Source organism: Thamnophis elegans, chromosome 2 (assembly GCF_009769535.1).
Source record: "Thamnophis elegans isolate rThaEle1 chromosome 2, rThaEle1.pri, whole genome shotgun sequence".
Classification (NCBI taxonomy): domain Eukaryota; kingdom Metazoa; phylum Chordata; class Lepidosauria; order Squamata; family Colubridae; genus Thamnophis; species Thamnophis elegans.
This window is the reverse complement of record NC_045542.1, coordinates 108,292,777-108,314,852: the sequence shown is the minus strand read 5'-3', so window position 1 is coordinate 108,314,852 and position 22,076 is coordinate 108,292,777. Positions and strand designations below refer to the sequence as shown.

Genomic DNA, 22,076 nt, shown 5'->3' with positions numbered 1-22,076 from the left:
TTTCTCTTCTATTTTGCTGTCTCCAGGTACTGCAACATCCACTATTCAGACTTTTTTTGTCTTTATTATCAACAATTGTTAGGTCTGGTATGTTACGTAGCTATGTGCCTGGCTATTTGAATTCTAAAGTCCCAGAGCACATTAGCTTCTTTATTTTTTATTACTTTGTCTATTTTGTGGTCCTACCAGATCTTAGTTGCCAGCAAGTAGTACTTCTTACAGATACTGTACTGCACTATTGTTGATCCTTTGTCATGCTGTTGCTTGTATTCAGGCTATGCAATCCTTTTGCAGTAGCTAATTAAGTGGTATTCAGCTTGTTTGCAGATATGGCATTTGTGTCTGTTTCAGTCTTTCCCAATTCTGACTTTGCATTTGTTCTTAAGGCTTGGTCTTATGCAGTCTGCATTAGTGCATCTGTCTCTTTTTCAATTGTTCTTAGCCATTGTAATGTCTTGTTGTTATTTTCTTTACCTGCTTATTTTTATATGTTCTGGGCATTTAATACTTTATCTTGCCATGTCTCTTATATTCTTTATTGATTTTTCTTGTAGGCCAGTTTGGTCTCTCCAGTACTCAATAAGTCTTCAGTGTATACTAGCTTCACATGTGTGTCTTCTTCACTATCCTTTAGATCAGTGGTTCTGAACCTGTGGGTTGGGACCCCTTTGGGGGTCGAATGACCCTTTCACAGGGATCACCTAAGACCATCGGAAAACACATATTTTTGATGGTCTTAGGAACTGAGACACCAATTTTATGATTGGGGGATCACCACAACATGAGGAACTATATTAAAGGGTCGCAGCATTGGAAAGGTTGAGAACCACTGCTTTAGATATTCTTCCAATCAGAGGTGGGTTGCCAAATTTTTTTACTACTAGTTCGGGGGCGTTCCCACACACTCACGCACAATGCTTCTGCACATGCACAGAAGAGTCAGGATGGCTGGGCGGAGCCTCCCGCCACTGCTACTACTGGTTCAGCCAATCTGGGCCAAACCAGGAGCAATCCACTTCTGTTTCCAATACCTTTTTATTTTTTCAACTGTTTGCGGTACTTGCAACATTCCACATCCACCTATTTTCCTTGATAAGCAGAATCTGTCAACATAGGTCATGAAGCTATTATCAAGGGCATGATTCATTGTCATTATCTTCATGTTATTCCTATCCAGGGCTTTTAGTTCTGCTTGAGTCCAGTACATTATTCTAGTATTTAATTATTGGAATTGTCCAGGTGTTAATCGACTTGATGATATTTCCTCCACTGTGTTTGGACTTTAAGATTTTCTAGACTCTCATGATGTATTTGCTACTAACCTTCTTCTTGATGTGTGTCCTTGATATGTGCCTTGGATGATGCCCAGGTATTTTTAATTATATCGTCATCCAGACTCTTGATATTATTTCCATAGGGTATCTTGATTCTTTGAGTTTTCACTATTTTCCCCTGTTGATAGTACAGGTGGCATATTTGTCCAATCTAAATTTTATTAAAATATTTTGGCTGTATAATCAGACAGTGCTGAGCACTGATGCTATTTTAGATCATGTTTTGCCTTACAATGCTGATTATTCATGTAAAGGAGGTGGGATAGCCTGGCAAATATTTTCTAAACATATTCAGCCATAAACATCCATTCAAAATATAGACCCAGGACCAACCAAAACTAAAGAGTACATGCTTCCAACATTTGCCAACATTTTTATTTTGGTGTCTCAAAATAAAATACCTTTATACAATAAGTCAGAAATCAAATACAACAAACACACTAGCAGTACTAAAGTTTGTATTTATAAGGTTGAAACTCCAGGCACCTTTTGGACTTAAGGGCTCCAGAAAAAAATGCAGATCACTCACAAAAGTAAAATTGAGATTTTCACATAACAAATCCAACTAAAACAAACTATTAATGCATTACTCCTGAGTTGAAACCATACTGTATATACAACGTTCAAAGCTGAATAATATTAAACCAAAAATGGAAAAAGAAATATCAATTTAACACTTCCATCACAAGGAACCTGCACAATGTTCAACTAAAGAATAGTTCAGAGCAATTTACATATATAGTTTCTCCAGAAATTTTTTTGCATTATTTCTTATACTGTGTGTAGTCCCAGAAGTAACAAGATCCTCCTGAATCTTGATACCATCTGCTAAAATGTTTCCTAGCCCAGGTAGCTTGTATCTTCTGCAAATCTGACACTATTTTTACCAATTTCATTCATAAAATCATCATAAATTTAGTGAACAGCACAGACCTAAAACAGACCCTTTGGAATGTTGTTTGATGCTTCCTTCCAGTCTAATTCAGAGGCACTAATTTATACCCATTAATATTCAAAATGGTACATAGTCCAGCCCATGTTTTGTTAGCTTCTATACTAGAATCTCATGAAGATGCATAAAATGTATTCCAATTAATAGCTCTTTACAGGTAGTCCTAAATGAACATACAACAGTTCATTTGGTGACTGTTCAAAGTTACAAAATAACTGAAAAAAAATGGCATGAACATTTTTCACACCTATGATCACTGCAGCATCTCCATAGACATGCGATCAAAATTTGGGTGCTTTTGCAACTAGTTCATATTTATGACAGTTGCAGTATCCCAGGATCATGTGATCATCTTTTGGGACCTTCCAACAAGTAAAATCAAATGGGAAGCCGGATTCACTTAGCAACCATGTTACTAACTTAAGCACTGCAATGATTCACTTAACAGCTATGGCAAGGAAGGTTGTAAAATGGGATAAAATTCATTTAACAACTGTTTCACTTAGGAACAGAAATTTTGGGCTCATTTGTGATCATAAGTCATGTATTAGTGTATTAGTGTGGTTTCCTGGTACTAGAACTGAACTGAAAGACTCAAGTTCAGCCTTACCATTGAAGCTCACTGACTCAGTTTAATGTGCCTTACAGTGCTATTTTTGGGGAGGGGGGGAATAAAAAGACAATATCCTAACTATTCCACTTTGAAGGAATGACAAGACTTTTTCGGTTATCAACTATGTATCTTCAACCATGAAAATTGTGGCTCGTTTTCTAGCTCTAAAAAGTCCTGTCGTTTTGCTTTGGAGAAAAAAAAAAGTGGGGGCATATTTTTTAATCACAAATTAGAAAAAAAAAGATATAAAATATAAAAGTTTAGTGTTCTAGTTGGCTAAAAAAATGGACAAAAATCATTTGAGGTATTCAACTAAGTTAATTTCTGTCACTTCGGGAGAAGATCCTGTTGTATTATAAGTATAATTTCAAGAGCAGGGTAAACTCTCATATCAGAATCTCTTCTATTTCCAAAGGATTATGTTATCTCATGCCACCATGATGGAACTGATAGGCAAATTCATAAAAATTGACAACATGATGGAAATATGACTCCAAATATAGACACCAATATAGGCCAGTTAAAAAGAAATAGATTTGGTTTTCCACTCCAACCATGAAACTATTAGAAATTCCAACCATGAAAATTCACTTTTCAATCACGAAAAGCAAGAAATTGTTTTATTTTTGTTTATTTATTTATTTATTTATTTATTTTAATTTAGTAAATCTCTGCACTGTCCAGAGATTGAACATATTTTTTGTAAATGATCATTTTTAGAGCCCATTTCTGGAAGATATAACAGAAACCTCTATTTGAAATTGATGTCAATATAAATCAAAATCCTGATTTTTATAAAAGTAATAAAAAGGAGATAACAGTTCAAGCCCTGTTCAATCTTTTCAAATAAAATTAGGCAAAGTCACAAAGGAAAAAATCCTGGACATATCCAAATGAACAAATATTTTCACACGACCTTCTGTGAACTGAACACAATCCAGTCTGGCATGTTACACTGTTCTTCAAATGGAACACAAGGAAAGATCTCATCCAGAGAGGAAGAGATGAATATGTGAGAGCTAAGTGTGACAAGATCAGGTCTAAACTTGTTGATGACTTTTTGTAGGAAAGTAGTAATAATGTGTCTCCTGCAGTTATTTGCACCCTGAATGGAGCAGGAAAAACACTTTTTGTTATCAAGAGTTTTTTTCTTAAACTTTTCCTTCTACAAAATTAGGCTTATACCTTTGACCAAAAAGGAAAACAAAGTATTTTCTCCCAATAGGCTTTACTTGAGAACGTAAAGAATATGTTACCTTCTCCAGTGAATGAAAGTCCTTTTTTAAGATGAGGTCTAAGTTGCTACCTAACTAACAAAATAAATCCTTAAGGTAGAAAGAATTTCATCACCATGTCAACTTTGTTAATCCAAATTCTTCTCTAAGAAGCAGTAAACTGTATTTCTAAATCATGGTAAATGTCTTAAAGCAGAACCATTAAAAAGAAATTACACCAATGGATATCCTCAACTGCACACTCTCACTTGCTAGAAGACCCCCTTTCTTGCTATAAAACGCTTGAAGCAGAGGTGGGTTGCTCCTGGTTTGACCCAGTTCAGCTGAACTAGTAGTGGTGATTTCACCTGGGTCGCAGAACCAGCAGCGACCCAGGCCGACCACGTCCTTGAACCAGTTCCCTGGTCTCTTCTGTTGTTGCCAGCATGTTTCTGCATATGTGCAGCACAATTAACAGTCAACTGTACATGCACAAGCAACGTGTGGCAGACACATAATTTTTATCCCCAATAGTCTTATAAGTATGACTTAGAAGCATTTCAGTGTAGTTAGCAAAGATTATACTTCAGTCATCTTACTTGCTATAAGTAATTCATGGGATTAATTAATGGAACTTCATGTCCAATTACGTGGCTTCCAAAACATGACCTGCTAGGCTGTCAGACATCCCTCAAGCATTCTGAAATCTTCAAAAAAAAAAAAAAAATCCTGATACTTGCCATAGCTGAGGAATTAGACTGCTCATCAAATAACATTGTTACATTCATGAAAGCATGAAATGCACTGATGATATTACTGTAGTTTGGGTAATGAAATATCTGCAAGAAAGCAACCAAGCTCAAAAAGTACTAACGACTCCTCACATATATATCTGCACACCTTCTGCAGATACCATTCTTTATAGAAATGTAGGGCTTAACTGCAATTGAAGCTGGAGTTTTTTTTCATTTTATCTATTTATTTTTGTACTTTCATTCACAACTAAGGTTGACAGTTATTAAAGACATTGAATGTTTTCTATAATAAATAAAGTATCATATGACTAACAACACTAGAAATCATAGTAATTGTTCTTTTGTTGTTTCCTCCTCCACAGTGTTTCAAGTGTAGAAAACCAACATGACAGTATTTGTGGATGAAATCACTTCAAATGAAATGCAGATACAGCTTTGATATAAACAATTGTTAAGTCCCCAGCAATATTGTAATTATAATCCTACGATATCAGACATAGGGTTTTTTTTTAATAACCAAATTCACTCATTCTATTGTAAAACTGACCTCACATATTTAGATTTGTTCCAAATTTGTTATTTTCAAAGAAAGATGTCCAATATCAACATCACCTTTTCTGCCCATTTAAAATTCTGTTTCCATTTTCTCCAATTTACGGAACCAGAGTTCAAATGAAAAGAAGTTTTCAAGTCAGTAATGTAAATGTTACATTACAAAATCATAAAAAGAAAATTCTATTCATCTAAGGGAAGTTACTTAAGTCAACTATTTTTATATTATTCAATTGAATTTCTAATTATTTTCATTCTCCAAGCCATTAATCCTTCAAAGAATATGCTCTTCTTAAGTATGAATATATTTCTGAAAATAGCATAACATTCTTTAATAAGGGCAATATTAAAGAATTATAGGTAGCTAATGGCTCCCTTTCTGACATTCCTTTAAGAAGGGGGGAGTCAACTTAGTACAGAGGCCTGAATTCTAAACTTCTTTATACATATTATGGCCCAGCAGGAGCCATTGAAGCTGCCGATGGACTCCAATAGTGAGGAACCCTATGAGTCGTCTATGGAAGATGTGGAGGATCCTGGGCAGGGTTCAGACTCAGAGCAGGGACCAGAGAGGCTGGTTGGTTATCAGGAGAAGCAGTGGGGAAGATCAAAGGGAGTTTGTCCCTGACGCCAGGCAACGTAGGGCGGAGAAACAGAGGCAGCAGTTACGGAGACAGACTCATAAGAGATAATCAAGCCAAGGTGGTTGTAGCTTGGCCCCTCCCAAGAGAGTATATAAGAAGAGACTTTGGGAGGAGTCCTTTTGCAGGACACAACTGTTTGTAACAATCTGGAGAAGCTCTTGTCTGCATTGTCTGTTGGAGTTTGGGTTGCTGCCAACATCATGCCTGTGAGTCGTGTTTTGGGCTTTCAGCCAACAGGATTGTAATTGCTGTAAATAAAGAGTGGCAAACCACTAAGTCTGTGTCGGCGTTAATCACCGGACAGAGGGGGGTCGGAACACATATGTATATACTTTGCAAATTAAAGGAATAATAATATCAATTACAGCATGACTGATGAGATAATCAGAGGTACCCCAGATAAGCTGTTTAATACTTCCTAAAATTGAAGGTAGTCTTTCTCATTAAACATTTTTTTAAAAAAAAAAGTTGTTGTAGCTCATACACATACCATAAATCCTTGGTCACTAACAAAGTTCAGGGATTCACCAAATGTGGATTTCGATTTCACAAGATAGTAATTCAGAGCAAATAAATTGTAGAGACAGTAAGGAAATTAACTTACAATAATTATTGTATTTACTAGAATCATTGCCCAAATATTATGATAGGATTGAATAATTACAGTTCTTATTCCAGGAGGTGGAATCTCTAGAACACATGGCTAATAAAACATTTTGATCAAATTGCAACTATTCAGGGAAAACACTTTAACACATCCCAGAAGTAATAATTGCATTAATCCATTGGTAGTAAGCACAGCTGTGCTAGAAAAACTGCTACGAAAATATTTAGCCATGGAGAGAGGGAGAGAGGTACAGATGATTCTAAAAAGAATGCCTACCATATAAGAATTCCAGGTAAAAGCCCATAAACTGTGCAGTGTTTTGGTCTGAAAAGAATAAGGCATAAAGGCCCCATTCTATAAACTGCATTGAACAAAAATACAGCCATGTGGTGAAATGCAAATATACTGTACAATTAAAAATGCCTGATATAAACCATACATAAACAGAAAATCTATTTTCTTCTTCTAACAATCTGACTGTGATAGTGACAGATCACAGCCTACTTTTAAAAGAATTTGTATCACTCACTAGAGAAGAAAAGAAATACAAATCTACAGAATATATTAAAGCACTAATATGAAATTAGGCAAAAGTAAAACAAATATGTTTAGAAATAGCATACAACTTGAACTAAAACAAAACTAAATGGAATAAAGCTTCTAACCTATCAAAAAGACAGGGTTAAATGCTAGTTGCATATAGATACTAATTATTGGAGTACTAATGTTGCAGCCTTACAATTAATAAAGTGAAGCAATATTTCATAGATAATGAGACATTAGAGAAATGAGAGTCCCCAAAATTCATCCCATGCTGATTTCATAAGATTCCTGCTGAGCAGTGTAAGACAGATCACAATCTTGTTGTTTCATGTCAAACTATTTGTGTGCCCATATGCCAAAATTTCAACTTATAGGGCTAGTCTATTTGCATGCTGGGAGGTATGCATACACGCAGTGATACAGAACTAATGAGGGCTCAATGCAAAAAGGTAGAAAATAGTCAGTGGTGGGATTCAAAAAATTTTACTTACTACTGGTTCTGTAGGCTTTGCTTGGTGGGCGTGGCTTGATGGGCATGGCAGAGGAAGGATACTGTAAAATCTCCATTCCCTCCCCACTCCAGGTTAAAGTTACTGCAAAATCTCCATTTCTTCCCAATCAGCTGGGACTCGGGAGGCAGAGCCCTGCCAGTATTTACTGATTCTCCAAACTACTCAAAATTTCCACTACTAGTTCTCCAGAACTGATCAGAATCTGCTGAATACCACCTCTGAAAATACTTTTAGAATAGAATACAGAGTTGGAAGGGACCTTGGAGATCTTCTAGTCCAACCCCCTGCCCAGGCAGGAAACCCTATACCATTTCAGACAAATGGTTATCTAATTTTAAAATTAATAAAATTATACAATTTATTTTCAAATTGATACCTAAGGGATAACAAGAGCCTACCTTTTCTGACTACTTTTAGATAAAATTAAAATAATGAACCAACTAAAGCATTCCCCTGCACGACAGCCTCTTAAATTTCTCATTCTTTTCTACCCTTCTACTTTCAATTGAATATGGCATCTGGATAGCTATGAAATTTCCAAATACATTCTGCACTGAGATTCAAGAATTAGGTACCCTGTCTGGGTGGTTAGCACTTCAGATAATACTTGACCATAGTATCAACAATGCATCACAGATTATTAGATCAGGTCCATTTAAAACTAGCTGCAACATTTAAGTCCCATTTAAAGCAATGAAACAAGTAGTAACTAATATAAATCTTGCTTCCAATGAGACTGGCAGAACAGTCTAAAAATGTCAGTCAAGAAGGCCTATGATAAACATATTGGATATACTATCAGTTGTACAATCTGTTAATTAAACCACCAACATAGTAACCCACCAACAGCAGTAATCAATATTACTGCTGCAAGAATAAATGAGATTTAGAGAATTTTCTTATCTCGATCCTGTAGAGCTTGCATCATCAGAACAATGGTGTCTTATGCTGTTTTTACCTTTACATTTTCTTTCCACAAATCCCTGTGACTTGATTCGGTAGGTTGAAAAGAGTAATACAAGCCAACATATAAGACAGTAGATATGTCTACATCATAGACTGTATTTAACATGTTACATAACCTGAAAATTCACTATCTTCCCTGGCATATTCCTGTTCCTCCTCTATACCGTTATGCCTGAGAGAAGGGACAGACATACTCTGATGTCAGAGGGAAAGACACAATATACCCTATAGTGCTTAGAAGGATATCCCTGGTGCCAAAGGATTTCAACCTAAAACAGATTTTAATCTTTTAACAATAAAATGTAAACATGATTTGTGTCTTCAAACATTGGTATACTTATATATCTCAGAATAACTAACCATGTCTTTGGTGATAAATATTACTAGAAGAAAAGTCATAGTGATATAAAGAAATCCAAATGCTAACTTTCAGCTTACTCAGTCAAAAGAAACAATTGACTATCACTATCACTGGTAACGAGATAATTGCTGCCTCATTAAAAATAATTGTTTCCAAAAATATGAAAGTTATATATATATGAATTCAATTGTTTTATTTCTTATCATGGAAGTTCTATTTTTCTGTTCAATGTGTACTACATTAAAGCAATTAATGGACAATACCGTAAAAGCAGCTCCCAATCTTTTGGGTACCAGAGCCCGGTTCTTTGGAGAAAGTTTTTTTCTGCAGACCAAAGGGGGCATGATTTTGCATCCTGCCTGCGTCCCACGGATGGGACTTGGCTTGCTTGCATGGTCTGGTTGTTTGCAATAATGTCACAGACTAGTGCTGGTTTATGGACCCGGAGTTGGTGACCCCTGTTCCAGGACATACTTATCATCCTAGTATAGCCTAAAACACCAAATTTCTTGTTCTTGTTCTTATCTAGCTTCTGAAGTGAAGCCAACATCATCTGGGTAACAACTAGCTGGGATTAAATGTTTATCTGGCATTAGTCCCATAGAACACATAACGTTGGAAATTGTTTTCACATAGAGGTTTGAAAGGAAATTCTGAGATTTAGCTTATAATAACTATAGTATTAGGAGGAACAGTTATTATTATTTGGTACATATTATCAAAGGAAAAGTGTCTTAATTTACCTGGATGAATAGATGAAAATCACTTTCACCTAAAATTCTCCCATTGGCAAAAACCAATATTTTCTTATTCTTATTTGTTCCAAATGTTTCTTTTCAATGCCTTTTCAATTAAAATAAAATTGTAAAAATACTTACTCCCAAAATTCCATGACTGGAGAAGTAGCATTCTGCAAATATTGTTGAGTGCAATTGCTCATATTAAGTTTCTGAAATTCCACACAATGTTCTATAGTAGAATAAAAAAATATTATATAACATTTGCCTTATTTTTTATGGAGGTAATGTGCTTTAGTAATTAATTCCCATTATACCATTCTTTCAATATTTTCTCTTTGTCCAATAGAAATATAAGATTTAAAATTTCTAAGAGTAGAAACAGACTTTACAAGTGACAATGCTTTGCAATTCAAGTGATTACAATTTATTTCCCAATGCATATTACTAGCTTGAGAATCATCTGCTATAAGCAGCAACCTAAAAGCTTTAATCTTTTAAGGGAGAAAATAGCATAGTCATACAGGTAAAGCTGGTGTTCCAAAATTGGGGAAAGAAAAAAAAATCTTCATAGGTGAATTGATGCATGTACTAGCTGGATAATATTCAATATTAGATAAGATTTCTGAAATATATGCCAAAAATTACTGAAGTCCATGAAAATTCTTGCATTTAACTGAACACTATAGAACTGATCAAAACTCCAAAGCTATTTAATAATATAAGAATGGTGATAGAAAATTTTAGTTCTTAATAAAATTAAATTTTTACAAAGATGAGATGAAAGAAACTATCAGTCAATTGCAAAAGACAGCTTCACTGGGAACAGCTTACATTCTGCAACAATATCTGCCACACCATCAAACATCCACATCTGCCTGGAACGATTCGATAGGCAGACAAAAATGGCAAATCCAGTGTAAACATCTGGCTGACTATAGGATGAACCATTTAATAAATTATTCTATTATTCTATTCATTAAATATGAAACTCAGTCAACTGACTATCATTATCATCATTTATCATTATTAACATTATCTCACTTTTGTGCTAGTACCTGTATTCCATTCATGACCACAGGTTGCCCAGGGAAGATCCACTGTGAAACAGTTAAATAGATAAAAAATAGCCCATGCTAAAATGATGATATAGTAAACATTCAAATGTGCTTCAATGACCTGGGTGGCATATCCAATCCCTGAAAAACATGGAAAGTAATTTCTTAGCCATAAATGGAGACAAAGGCATGAGTTAGATAGCAAACAGTCTCAATGCATACTTGACATAGTCTAGCTAGCACTGCAGGCTACTTCAGTTAGTACTGCAGTTCTGCAGTTCGGCTGTTCAAATCTCACCTGCTCAGGGTTGACTCAGCCTTCCATCCTTCCGAGGTGGTAAAATGAGGACCCGGATTGTTGTTGGGGGCAATATGCTGACTCTGTAAACCGCTTAGAGAGGGCTGAAAGCCCTATGAAGTGGTATATAAGTCTTATTGCTATTGCTATAGCTTCTAAAACAGAATCCCCCAATTTTGAGAGTCTAAATATACTATGTCACCAGTGCTACAGGCTAGATAGGAAACAAAGGCAGGAGCTGAGAAGAATAATGCCCCAAAATAAACTTGCAGTGGAAATTAGGTGATTGAAGGACCCATGAAACAGTTTTTAGGTCTTTTGCTGCTTAGCAAAACTTCCAAATTACACATTCCAAATTAAGAATAGAATAAGTCAATCTTTAAATTATCACTTTTTCCCAATCATTATAAGGTTTGGTATATGATCTTAAGCTAACATCCATTTTAAGTCAAGCAAATATTTCAATCTTCGAAGCTGCAAATATGTTGGAAAACTGAGACAATGACTTTCCCAAGAAGCAAATTCCTGGTCCAAATGGGATCCCCAAATTTATAACTCAGACTCTTATGCTGCATTTTTATTAATTGGATGATGGAGGTACACACACAAAGAGCATTTATGAGATCTTCGCGCATTCAAAGGCAATTAGGTGACTACTATATATTTTGTTATCATTAATGGCAACAAGATTTGACGCGTTCTTTCCATTTTGAACGCTGAAAATTCAGTCTACCTGTAAAATATTTTCGATAGTCATAAAGGTGCTTCTGCGTCTATACTCACAAAAATACTTGAATACGTATACCAATGGAAAATGAATATGATGTATACCTTCAAACAGTGGGCAAACTTTTCTCCAGCATGTAATTCCTCCTTCACTAGTAAATTGTCCCAAAGCAGTTTCCAAGAAAAACACTGGTATTCCACAGCAAATGAAGAAAATGACATAGGGTATAAGGAAGGCACCTAAAGCAGACATTGAATAGATATTATTAATGAGACCTAATTGCTTAGAAATACAAAATTAGACATTTAATTTCATGTTTACAACAGTTGCACTACTATCCATAATACAAGCAAGATATGGCTTTGCGTGCAAAATTAAATATTTTAATTTTAGTTAAATTTTGAATAAAATCCTATGCAACTTTTTGATTATACACTACTATTTACTTACAGATATAATAGGTTTATCTTTAGCTGACTGCCAGATTTTTTGTGTGAAATTATATCAATTTTGTATATAAACATTATAACTTTTCATGTTGGAAAGGTATTTCCAAAATATCAGTGCAGAATGCCAGAGGATATGAGTTTAAAAAGTCTGACTTCAGATTAGAAAATCAAGTCAATCAAGAAAGTATTAATCATTAAGCAAATATGATGAACTTGCTAAACTTCTTAAAGCATGCAGGATTTTTTTAATAATATGATTTAATGAAGTTGTAATATATCCACTAGACAATGTCATGACTGTGCAATAAATAACAGTAATTTTAATCTCTACCAGCAAATCCTACTTATATCTATTCAAAAATCAATCAGAGTTGCATGCAATTCATTGCCATGCAAAGCTGAAATCAATATATATTTTTATAAACAGACATTAAATTCCAGTTTTGAATATAACTTGACACTCAAATGGAACGTATACTATACATGCTATTAGAATGAACTTACAATGACCTCTTTGTAGTGAGTTTATAGAGTGTTTATTGCAATGGATCCTACTTTCCCTAGAAACTAAAATGTAGAAATCAGATATTGATGGTTATAATGTGATGGGTATAGTCCATAACTGATTTCTGCTCATTAGTAGCATTCATAATACAAAGAATGTATTATGAAAGGTTGCTTAACTGGAACTTAATCCAATGGATATCATGAGCTTTAGACAATTTTATAACTCTGATTTTCTATCATAATTTAAATGACATAAAGTGATAAAAACAATGCATCAATATATAAATATGTCCTCTTGTGGAAGAATGAATTATTGCTCATTCTTAGGATTTTCTCAAAAATGAATATTTTTCTCCATTATTCCATTAAAACAAAATTTCACTGTATTATGTTCTTACAAGTTGTATTCTTAAGTTGTTACAAACTGTTTCACTAAAAATAAGTGAAGTTACTAAACAGTCTGATAGGAAACTGAGTTAATAAATAAATAAATATATAGTTAAGCCTACATATGTTGTGTATATTTTTAATAATTATGTACTTTTCCAGTTAAACAATATACTACATTAGTATATCTATGCTGCTCTCAAACTAATTAGTAAACATCTTTAGATACTCTTCTATCTGGTGCATGCCACATGTACATATAATACATTGTACATATAATACAAAAATACATTGAAAACAGTACATATAATACATTGAAAACTTTAAAAACACAAAAACATTATCAAATTCTACAGCAAAAATGCCATATTTGAAAGTATGCTTTATTATAATGGATAAAGCTCCATATATTCAGATGCTCTTAGTATTAGTAATTGTTCAATATTTAAACAGAGTAGTAGAAAAGTATTTTTCTAGAGAAGTTTATCTTTGAAAAACTTAGTTGGTTCCATAAATGGTCAGCTTTATAGATTTATATCTATGTAAGTTTTATTAATAATGTTACCACAGATAATTATATTGGAAATACTAATTCAGCACCATGCTGAACATTTGGATCAATCTTAACTGTTCAGTAAAAGCACTTTTATTTTATTTTACAAATTCATTTCATTTTTAGTTTTGCTTTAGAGAAACATTGATATATCCTAACTATTCCTATTTTTCTAAATATATCTTTTTGCTTATTTATAGTTTGGTTTTTTTAAGGCTGTCAAATTCATCACTGGATGATATACAAAGTTGAAAGCATTTTAGGAAGGACCTTCCCTAATATTCCAGAAAATAAAAGGAAAAGCAAGGAGAAATACTTTCAGTCTTGCAAGATTCTTTTGAAGTAACCTTATAATAAAGATAGATGTAGTATTTGTCTAGATTACCATCCAAGGCTAACATAATCCTATTCTAGATTTCAGAACCTATTGATTCCTATTGTAAAATGTGTCAAATGCTGAAAACAAAAAAGATAAATACAATATTTCTTGAAATAATGGAAAGGAGTTAACTCATTAAAATTCAGGTAGAGCCTGTGGCCAATAGCACTTTTGTGCAGTCACATCTTGGGTGCCACTTGTAACTATTTTTGGAAGGCTTCACTGATAGTCTTCATTATTTCATTAGATTATTGCAACCCACTTTACATGAAAGTTGCTATTTAAATTTCAGCTGGTTCTATAGCAGCATTTTTAGGTTTTCCCATGTGAAATTTATGCAGTGGGATCTTCATTGTTTGCCAGATTTCTTCAGGATACAATTTAAGGTGTTGCATGCCATCTTTAACGGCCTACATCAGGGCTGTCAAGTTCTGGCCAGTAGGCCAAATGAGTCATGTACTGGCCAAGCCCACGCCTGGTTTAGCAAAGGGGGGGGGAGTCCCAATATATCATGTGATGCCACTGTGGTGATGTAAGTTGGACATACCTGCTCTACTTGGTTAGACTTACTTAGAGAGGATCTACACTGGATAAAACACTGCTCATCCAATTTGGACAGGAAGTAATGGCATGCAGAAGAAATGTCCTTTTGAGGGCCATTATGGTTGAGCCTTCTCAGTGATTAACACCTTTCCTATTTTTTAATGACTTTTCCTTCCATGCTATATTTCTGAACAACGGTGAAGATCTGATGCTTCAGGACTACTTCATAGATGGGATAGATTCTTGCAGTACTTGAGATATGGGTGCATTTTTTTGTGATGTAGAGAGCACAGTACTGATTATAATTTCCTTGTGGTGTTATTTTTTAACATTTTTATTATAAACAGATAGGAAATGTTCACCTTTCTGATTTCTGATAGGACACAAATCTGAACAAATTAAACCACTTAATCAATAAAAACTAAGATTTCAACCTGGCATCTTGCCAGCTGTGGTGCTGTCTGAAAATTATGGTTATTGTAAGCCAACACATGTTTGACAGAAGTTGGGGAGCTCTGACACAAAACAGAAAACAAATGGAATATGGGAGGTTTAGAAGTCAGATTGTGACGTATCTGAACAATGGCAATCAGATTAAATTAAATTCCTTTGAACACTCAATCTATTACTCATATTGACAGTCTGTTCCACCAATATACAACAATCTGTTAATTTATTTGGCCTATCAAAAATAAATGTTTCACATTATAACTTTTTCTTAAGTACTTGTATATTTCTTCAGGAGCCATCACTATATTCAGAAAGGATGCTATTATATACATATGATCAGGCAAAAATGAATTATATTCTTCATTCTAGCACAATGCTTTATAAGAAGACAATGCAAATGCAGCCTGTAAATCAATGAAATTCACTGAATAAAATATCCAAGTGAGTTATTTCCCTTATTTAAATGTAAATAGCAACAAAGATACGAGTAATATATTGCTATTCTGAACAAAATAATACATTCAGGATGAATTGCACGTGTAAATATATTTAAGTGAATTGGGTCCAAAGTTTAAAAAGTCAAACAGAATATATTTGCTTTCACTGTACATTTATATTTATTTTACTGATACACATAACTGGAAAATAATGGAAATATGGTTGATCAGCTAATATAAAATAGTTAGCCATGTAGTATAAAATAACTTGCCTAGGTTCTGCATCATAAAATAAAAGCATGAAAAACAGACTAGCAGCAGGGGTGGGATTCAAGCGGTTCGCACCAGTTTTCACTGAACCCGTTGTTGCAAGGACCGTCACACCCACCGTGTCCTTCCCCTCCCAGGAGTCTCCATGCAGCCCATTCATCATGCCAGGTAAGTGTAGAGCCTGCACGGAGGCTCTGGTGAAAAAAGGGTGTTCTGGAAATCCGGAAATGGACCCATTTCTGGCATTCAGAAAGCCTCTGGAGTCCAGGGGATGCCGTTTTCACCCACCTGGAGGCTCAGAGAAAGCCTCCAGAGCCTGGGGAAGGTGAAAAATAGGTCTACCAGAAGTACCGGAAGTCTGAAAAAAAGGCCCATTTCCAGTCTCCGGAAGGCCTCCAGAGTCTGAGGGAGGCTGTTTTCGCCCTCCCAGAGGATCAAAAAAAGCCTTTGGAGCCTGGGAGAGAGAAAATGCCCCCCACTGACATGGTGCAGGAGAATGACAAGGCCGCGCCCACCATGGCCGTGCCCACCCAGCAACCGGGCAGAGAAGCTGTTGTTAACATTTTTCAATCCCACCTCTGACTAGCAGTCATCAATAAGTACTATTAAACAGTACTCACTTCATCTTGATTTCCTGCCACTATGAAGCAACAGAAGGCAATACAGAAACGTAAACACACCTACACACCATGCTTTAAAAAAAAAAAGTAGCACAGGCAACAGGCCAAATACATGATGATAGTTCTCATTTCACCAATCACATAAACAACATTATCAGCAGAAAAACACCAGTGAAGAAGAAGCACCTGAACAAATTATTTTAGTCCCACGAACTTCGGAAATGTGAGGTTTTAAGCCAAATTTGAGCTATTGCTCTAGATTTCTATAGCTACCATCCAGATTTAGGGAGAATCCAAATGTGATGGACCTCAATTCCCAGAATTCCCAGCTAGCACAATTTTTCAAAGTTGGGGATGGCTATAATCTGTTTTACCACAACCAATTCAACATAGCATGAAAAAAATATTCTCTTAAAAACAGTCAAACATTCTTGCGAAACCCATGAAATGAGTTATCGAATTGCATCACAGCTCATTTCTATACATAACACAAAGGGAGGAAATGAAATATCCAAGGGAAAATATGCACTGACATGCTTCAAATAAAATCCTTTATCACTACAAAACAAAACCTCACAGAATAAATTTATTTGTGTGTGTGTGTGTGTGTGTGTGTGTGTGTGTGTAAAACTGAAATAAAAATTTTACATTGTTTTTCATGTAACATTTAACAAGCAATTATTTAAAATGATACTCCTAGTATTTATGTTGTCTTAAAACGACTGAAACCATAATTTTAACAAAATAATTTGATTGGTAATGGAGTTACTTTTTTTCTTTCCTTGTAATTTGTTTTTCAATGCCTGCCATTCTCTTTTTTGCAAAGTAACTCCAGGTAAACTCGATTGCAGAAAATACGACTTCAGTAACAGAATGGTCAACGCCTGGAACGCTCTATTTGACTCCGCTGTTATAGCCTCAAACCCTCACAGCTTCAACCTCAAACTGTCTACTGTGGACCTCACCCCATTCCTCAGATGTCCATAAAGGGGGCATGCCGGAGATGGGTTCCTACCAGTTCGCACCAGTTCGGTAGAACCGGTTCGTCAAATCTACCGAATCAGTTAGAAGAGGTTCCACCAGTGGACCTGGAAAGCAGGCCACACCTACAGAAGAGGTTCCAAAAAATTTTGGGGCATACATAAGTGCACCAGCGTGCCTACCATCCCTGTCTTACTGTTCCCATTTCTCTGTACTTATACATCCTTTGTTTATGTTTATACCTATACCTGCTATCTTGTACATGTTTGACAAACAAACAAACAAACAAACAAATAAATATCCAAAGCATAATCTCTCTATACGGTTATTATATTCCCAGTGTGTTGATGGAATTTATTAATATATTTGCCATGCAAGTGATGGCATTTAGATTATACTGACATTTTACTCTGCATTATATTATTTGGAGTATGGCTCACAATACCATATACCCAAAAATATTACAGTTTGTAAACTTATATCTTTTCCTTGGTTGTAACCCATTTTAATGTCTTGTCTAATCTTCTAAAGTGTCATGCAATGACTACATACTTAATTTATTATGCTCGCCAAAATTCAGAGTTGGTAATACTAATAAAGCTTCTGACTTGTTTTCAAACAATATTCATATGATAAAATAAAACAAGAGTGTGACATGTAAATATTTATTTTCTAACAAAATAATAACTCCCAAGAGGTTCTGAGAAGTAACTTGTGCTCTATCTTCAATAAGCAAAACAAAGTTAGACCATTCGATTTATACTGAATGTCAATGGAACCAAAACATTCTTTTCTGTAGACAATATGGCTATAAATTACAATTAATTCTATACATTACAATGTTTATACTTCTGCATATTTTTATGCCTAATAATCCAGAAAAAATACCTCTAAGTACCTGAATGTAAAGAAGACTAATTGAGTGTGAAGGAAAACGAAGAAAATTAAAGCTACTGACACTAGCCCTTGGTAAAGAAAACCATAGTTTGCAAAATGAAGCATGTACCAGTTTTGAATTCTTTTTTAAACTCTTTTTAGGAAGCTTTAAATACAACCCATTTTGTTTTGGGTCCAAGACCAATCTAAATGTTCATAAACCTCTTCATTAATTCGCATCAGAAAATGAATAACGTTTGCTCTAAATTGAATGCAATTGGCACATCTTCTAAATCTAAATGGGACTCCCATTTCAGACAGACAGGTTTTATGCAAGAGTAGTGTTTGAAGTCTGTGAGTTGGTATAAAATGGCTTATTATTTTAAAAGGTCCTATGAAATTAACCTGTAGAATGTTAAGGCCAGAGGGCCAGAGGTAGGGATTTTATTTATTTAAAGAAAGAACAGTTTGAGACTCTGCATTTTTGCTTGGATGTCATCGATAGGTTTCTTCTCCATTCCTCCATTCCTCTTAAAAGCGTTTTAACTAAAAGGAAACCTGTGCTAAAGTTTGCATCTGATTCAAAAATAAAAATGTTAATCACAAAAAAGGTTTTCTATTTCTCTCCCCTGTACCGGATTTTTCTTTTTTTTTTTAAACGCTTGAAGGAAAATCTGTTTTGAGTTTTCTACATCTTGAAATTCCGAAATGGCTTCAGGAGCAACTTTTTGCTTTGTGGAAGTCCATCTTTGCTTATGATAAAATCTAGCTCTTCTATCATTGTAAGTTTGGAATTTATGAAAGCAGAAAAGAATACAATTTGCTATCCAGAACAGATTTCCTATTGGAGTTTTGGTTCTAAAGCCAACACTTAGGATTGTACTGTGAGTGTTCACCAAACACTCACAGCAAACTCTACATATACCTGTTGCTATGACTTACTTCACTTCAAGTGAAAAATAAATGCTAATTTTAAAGTTACCTGTTTTAAAAATCTAAGTTTATTTTGAAAATGTTTAAAATTTTTATTTTATTAGATTTATTCTTGTCATGTTTATATAAATGTATATCATGGAAACATGACTGACACATATACATTCTTCATTAAATATGTCACCCTTGTTCAACAGGCAGTTGATGAAGCTGCTATTTGCCATTAATTATAGGGCTTACTCTTTTCTAACTTTTGTCTTCAACAAGAGGGAAATATTTTACTTTAAAAATTAACCATCTGTCTGTGTACTAAAGTACTAATCATCCACTTTCAAAGGATCACAAAAGCTTAAGTACAACTACAGTAAGCCAATCCATCTCTACTTTTATCACCTACCCTTTTCTTTCCCATTTGTGCATCTCTCTGAAATTCCATTCCATTGCTTGATAGCCTCCTGTTGTCTAAATATTAACCTATCATGACAAACCTCCCTTCCCCTCACATTAAGCAAATTAAATGTTTTAACAGATGGGCAAAGCACCTGCAAGCTCTGCACTTGAGACAGGATGCCATCTTACCTCCTCCATTTTTGTAGCAGAGATATGGGAATCGCCACACGTTCCCCAACCCAATAATCTCCCCTGCCACAGATAGCATAAATTCAATTTTATTGTTCCAATGGCCTCTTTCGTGCACCTTCTTATCGTTGCTGTGGACCAAATTGGTGCTGGAGGCTTCAGGATCCGGAGCATCTTCGGGTTTGCCATTAATTACAGGGATAGCCTTTTCAGCTGTCATGACTCTCTCTCAAGCCTGGAGAAGAATATAAAGACAGGAGTCAAGAGAGACAGGGATGCTTCCGTAACCGCTTTCCCCTTGCACCACAAACGGTCCCGCTTCGCATCTTCACAAAAAGACCAAAAAGTGCAGGAGATGCTCTGGCCAACTTCGCCAGATCAGACACCTGATGATGATGGGCTCGGGGCGACTTGAGTTGGGAGAAGTGAAGACCGAAGCGGGAAAGCCTACCTGTTTTTCTCTCCCGCCCCCATCCAACCACCCACCTGAACCAGGAGCCCAGCTTTCCAAATCTGCCCGACCTGCTTCCGCCGCCTCCCGTTTCTCTCCCCCCCCCCCACCCCAGACTAGGGGAGAAGGCCAGATTCTTCCACTGAGCGCTACTCACCCAGGACGCCTGCCGCGCTCTTGGCTAGAAGGAAGGTGCTGGTTCTGCGGCTGCCGTCCACCAGACCTTTAGCGGCCCTGGCCGTCCTGTGGCACTGACGCCTGGGGAGGGAAGGAGGGAGGGCAGGCGAAGCGAGGTGAGCTGAGGCAGGCGCCCGCGGCGGAGGCGGCAACCAGTGGCGAGGGAAAGGCTCGTGATAGGCAGCGACGGCTTTGCCTTCTCTCTCCCTCTCCCTCTGCGCGCTGTTGCTGCCCGGCTGCAAAAGCTGCTTCGCTCCGGCCACGCCGCACAGCCGAAAAGGATTTGGACTGCTCAGCCTATGCGGAGGGAACGTGCAACAACGCCTCCCCCCCACACCTCCAGCCCACCCCCCGCCATCGACCCCCTTTCCTCCGCCCCGCTCCTTGCCTCTGTCCCACCTCCTCGTAAACTATCGGGGGCCCTCCTCCCCGACCTACCTTGAGGGGGAGTCTGTCTTACCTAGAGGCGACAGCGAGGCTGAGCGCGCACGTTTAGGAACACCGCGGGCGGTTTAAGGCTGCCGCGTTTGTTTGAGGGGAGAGCGGCCGAGGGACGGCGGTCAAGGAGTAGGCAGCCTTCAGTTTTGCTTTGCAGTCGGTGGGAAGGAGTGAAATTCTGCTACCACACCCCCACTCTCTGGGGCTTTTGCCCCAAAGGTGCTTTTTCAGACAGAACCAACAGAGATTCACACATTCTCAAACAATGCTCTGGGTGTGTGAGTGTGTGTGTGTGAGTGTGTGTAGCTGCCATCTATGGAGATTCAAATCATCCAAGTCATGGTTGTCCCAAAGGTGCTTTTTTAAAAGGGAACTGGACTTGTTTTTTTCTTTTGAAGATGTTTTGGTTCTCACCCAAGAAGTTTCTTCAGCTCTGACTCTTGAAAAAGCATCTTGAGAAAGCATCTTTGGGACAACTATGACCTGAGAATCTCCATAGATATTTCTCTGGGATTTTATTCTTCTGGACTGTGTATAACATCTCTGGTACCTGGGTCGAAGGTTGCCTAGAACCAGAGGAGGTGGAGCACGTTTGCCCTTCTTAGTCACCTTCTTTCTGGGAAATATTTAGGATGTGGCTTGAGAGGAGAAGATATTTCTTCCCTTCCCACTGCCACCCAAATCCTGCCTAGTGAAACCACCAGATTGTCTCCTGCCATCTCATTGGGAGAAGGGAGTTGTGATGGGAGCCTCAGAGAGATTCCATTTGCCTCTTTTTGGCAACTTTTCCAGGTGTTCTCCTGATCTCTTCCTCAGCAACTCAGGTGATCTGTTTAGCTTTGAGAAGGCAGCAGGAAGAGCTGGGTTTGCACAGACAACCCATATAGAAAGGAACAAGCCATAGAGTACCCAGAGCACCTACAGCTACTGTTTGTTTCTGGATCAGGTGTGGACTGTGAGTAAATCAGCCCTCGAATTGTACTGGGGTAAATGAGCCATATATAGGCAGACTATAAGGGACCATAAGTAAGCGACCAGCAGCTGGACTCAATCACAATCACCATCAGTGCAGAACTTTGCAAGTTCTAAAAGTTCTAAACTAGGTTAGGAGAAAATCTATGTGTTCACTAGGAATTAAATGGTACATAATCAAATAAGGTCTCCCTGGGACAA

The 22,076-nt window shown here is 36.5% G+C and overlaps 1 protein-coding gene across 1 annotated transcript in view; it reads right to left on the bottom strand.

Moving 5' to 3' along the window:
• The window catches only part of SLC6A11 (solute carrier family 6 member 11), a 100,637-nt gene extending 80,580 nt beyond the window's left edge, over positions 1-20,057 (bottom strand). Inside the window, exons 1-4 of the mRNA XM_032210182.1 lie at positions 19,838-20,057; positions 11,978-12,112; positions 10,849-10,989; positions 9,932-10,022 (exon numbers count right to left, since the gene is read on the bottom strand). Of these exons, the coding sequence (XP_032066073.1) occupies positions 9,932-10,022; positions 10,849-10,989; positions 11,978-12,112; positions 19,838-20,057 (587 nt within the window). The remainder of the gene's footprint in view (positions 1-9,931; positions 10,023-10,848; positions 10,990-11,977; positions 12,113-19,837) is intronic.
• Positions 20,058-22,076: the final 2,019 nt, after the last annotated feature.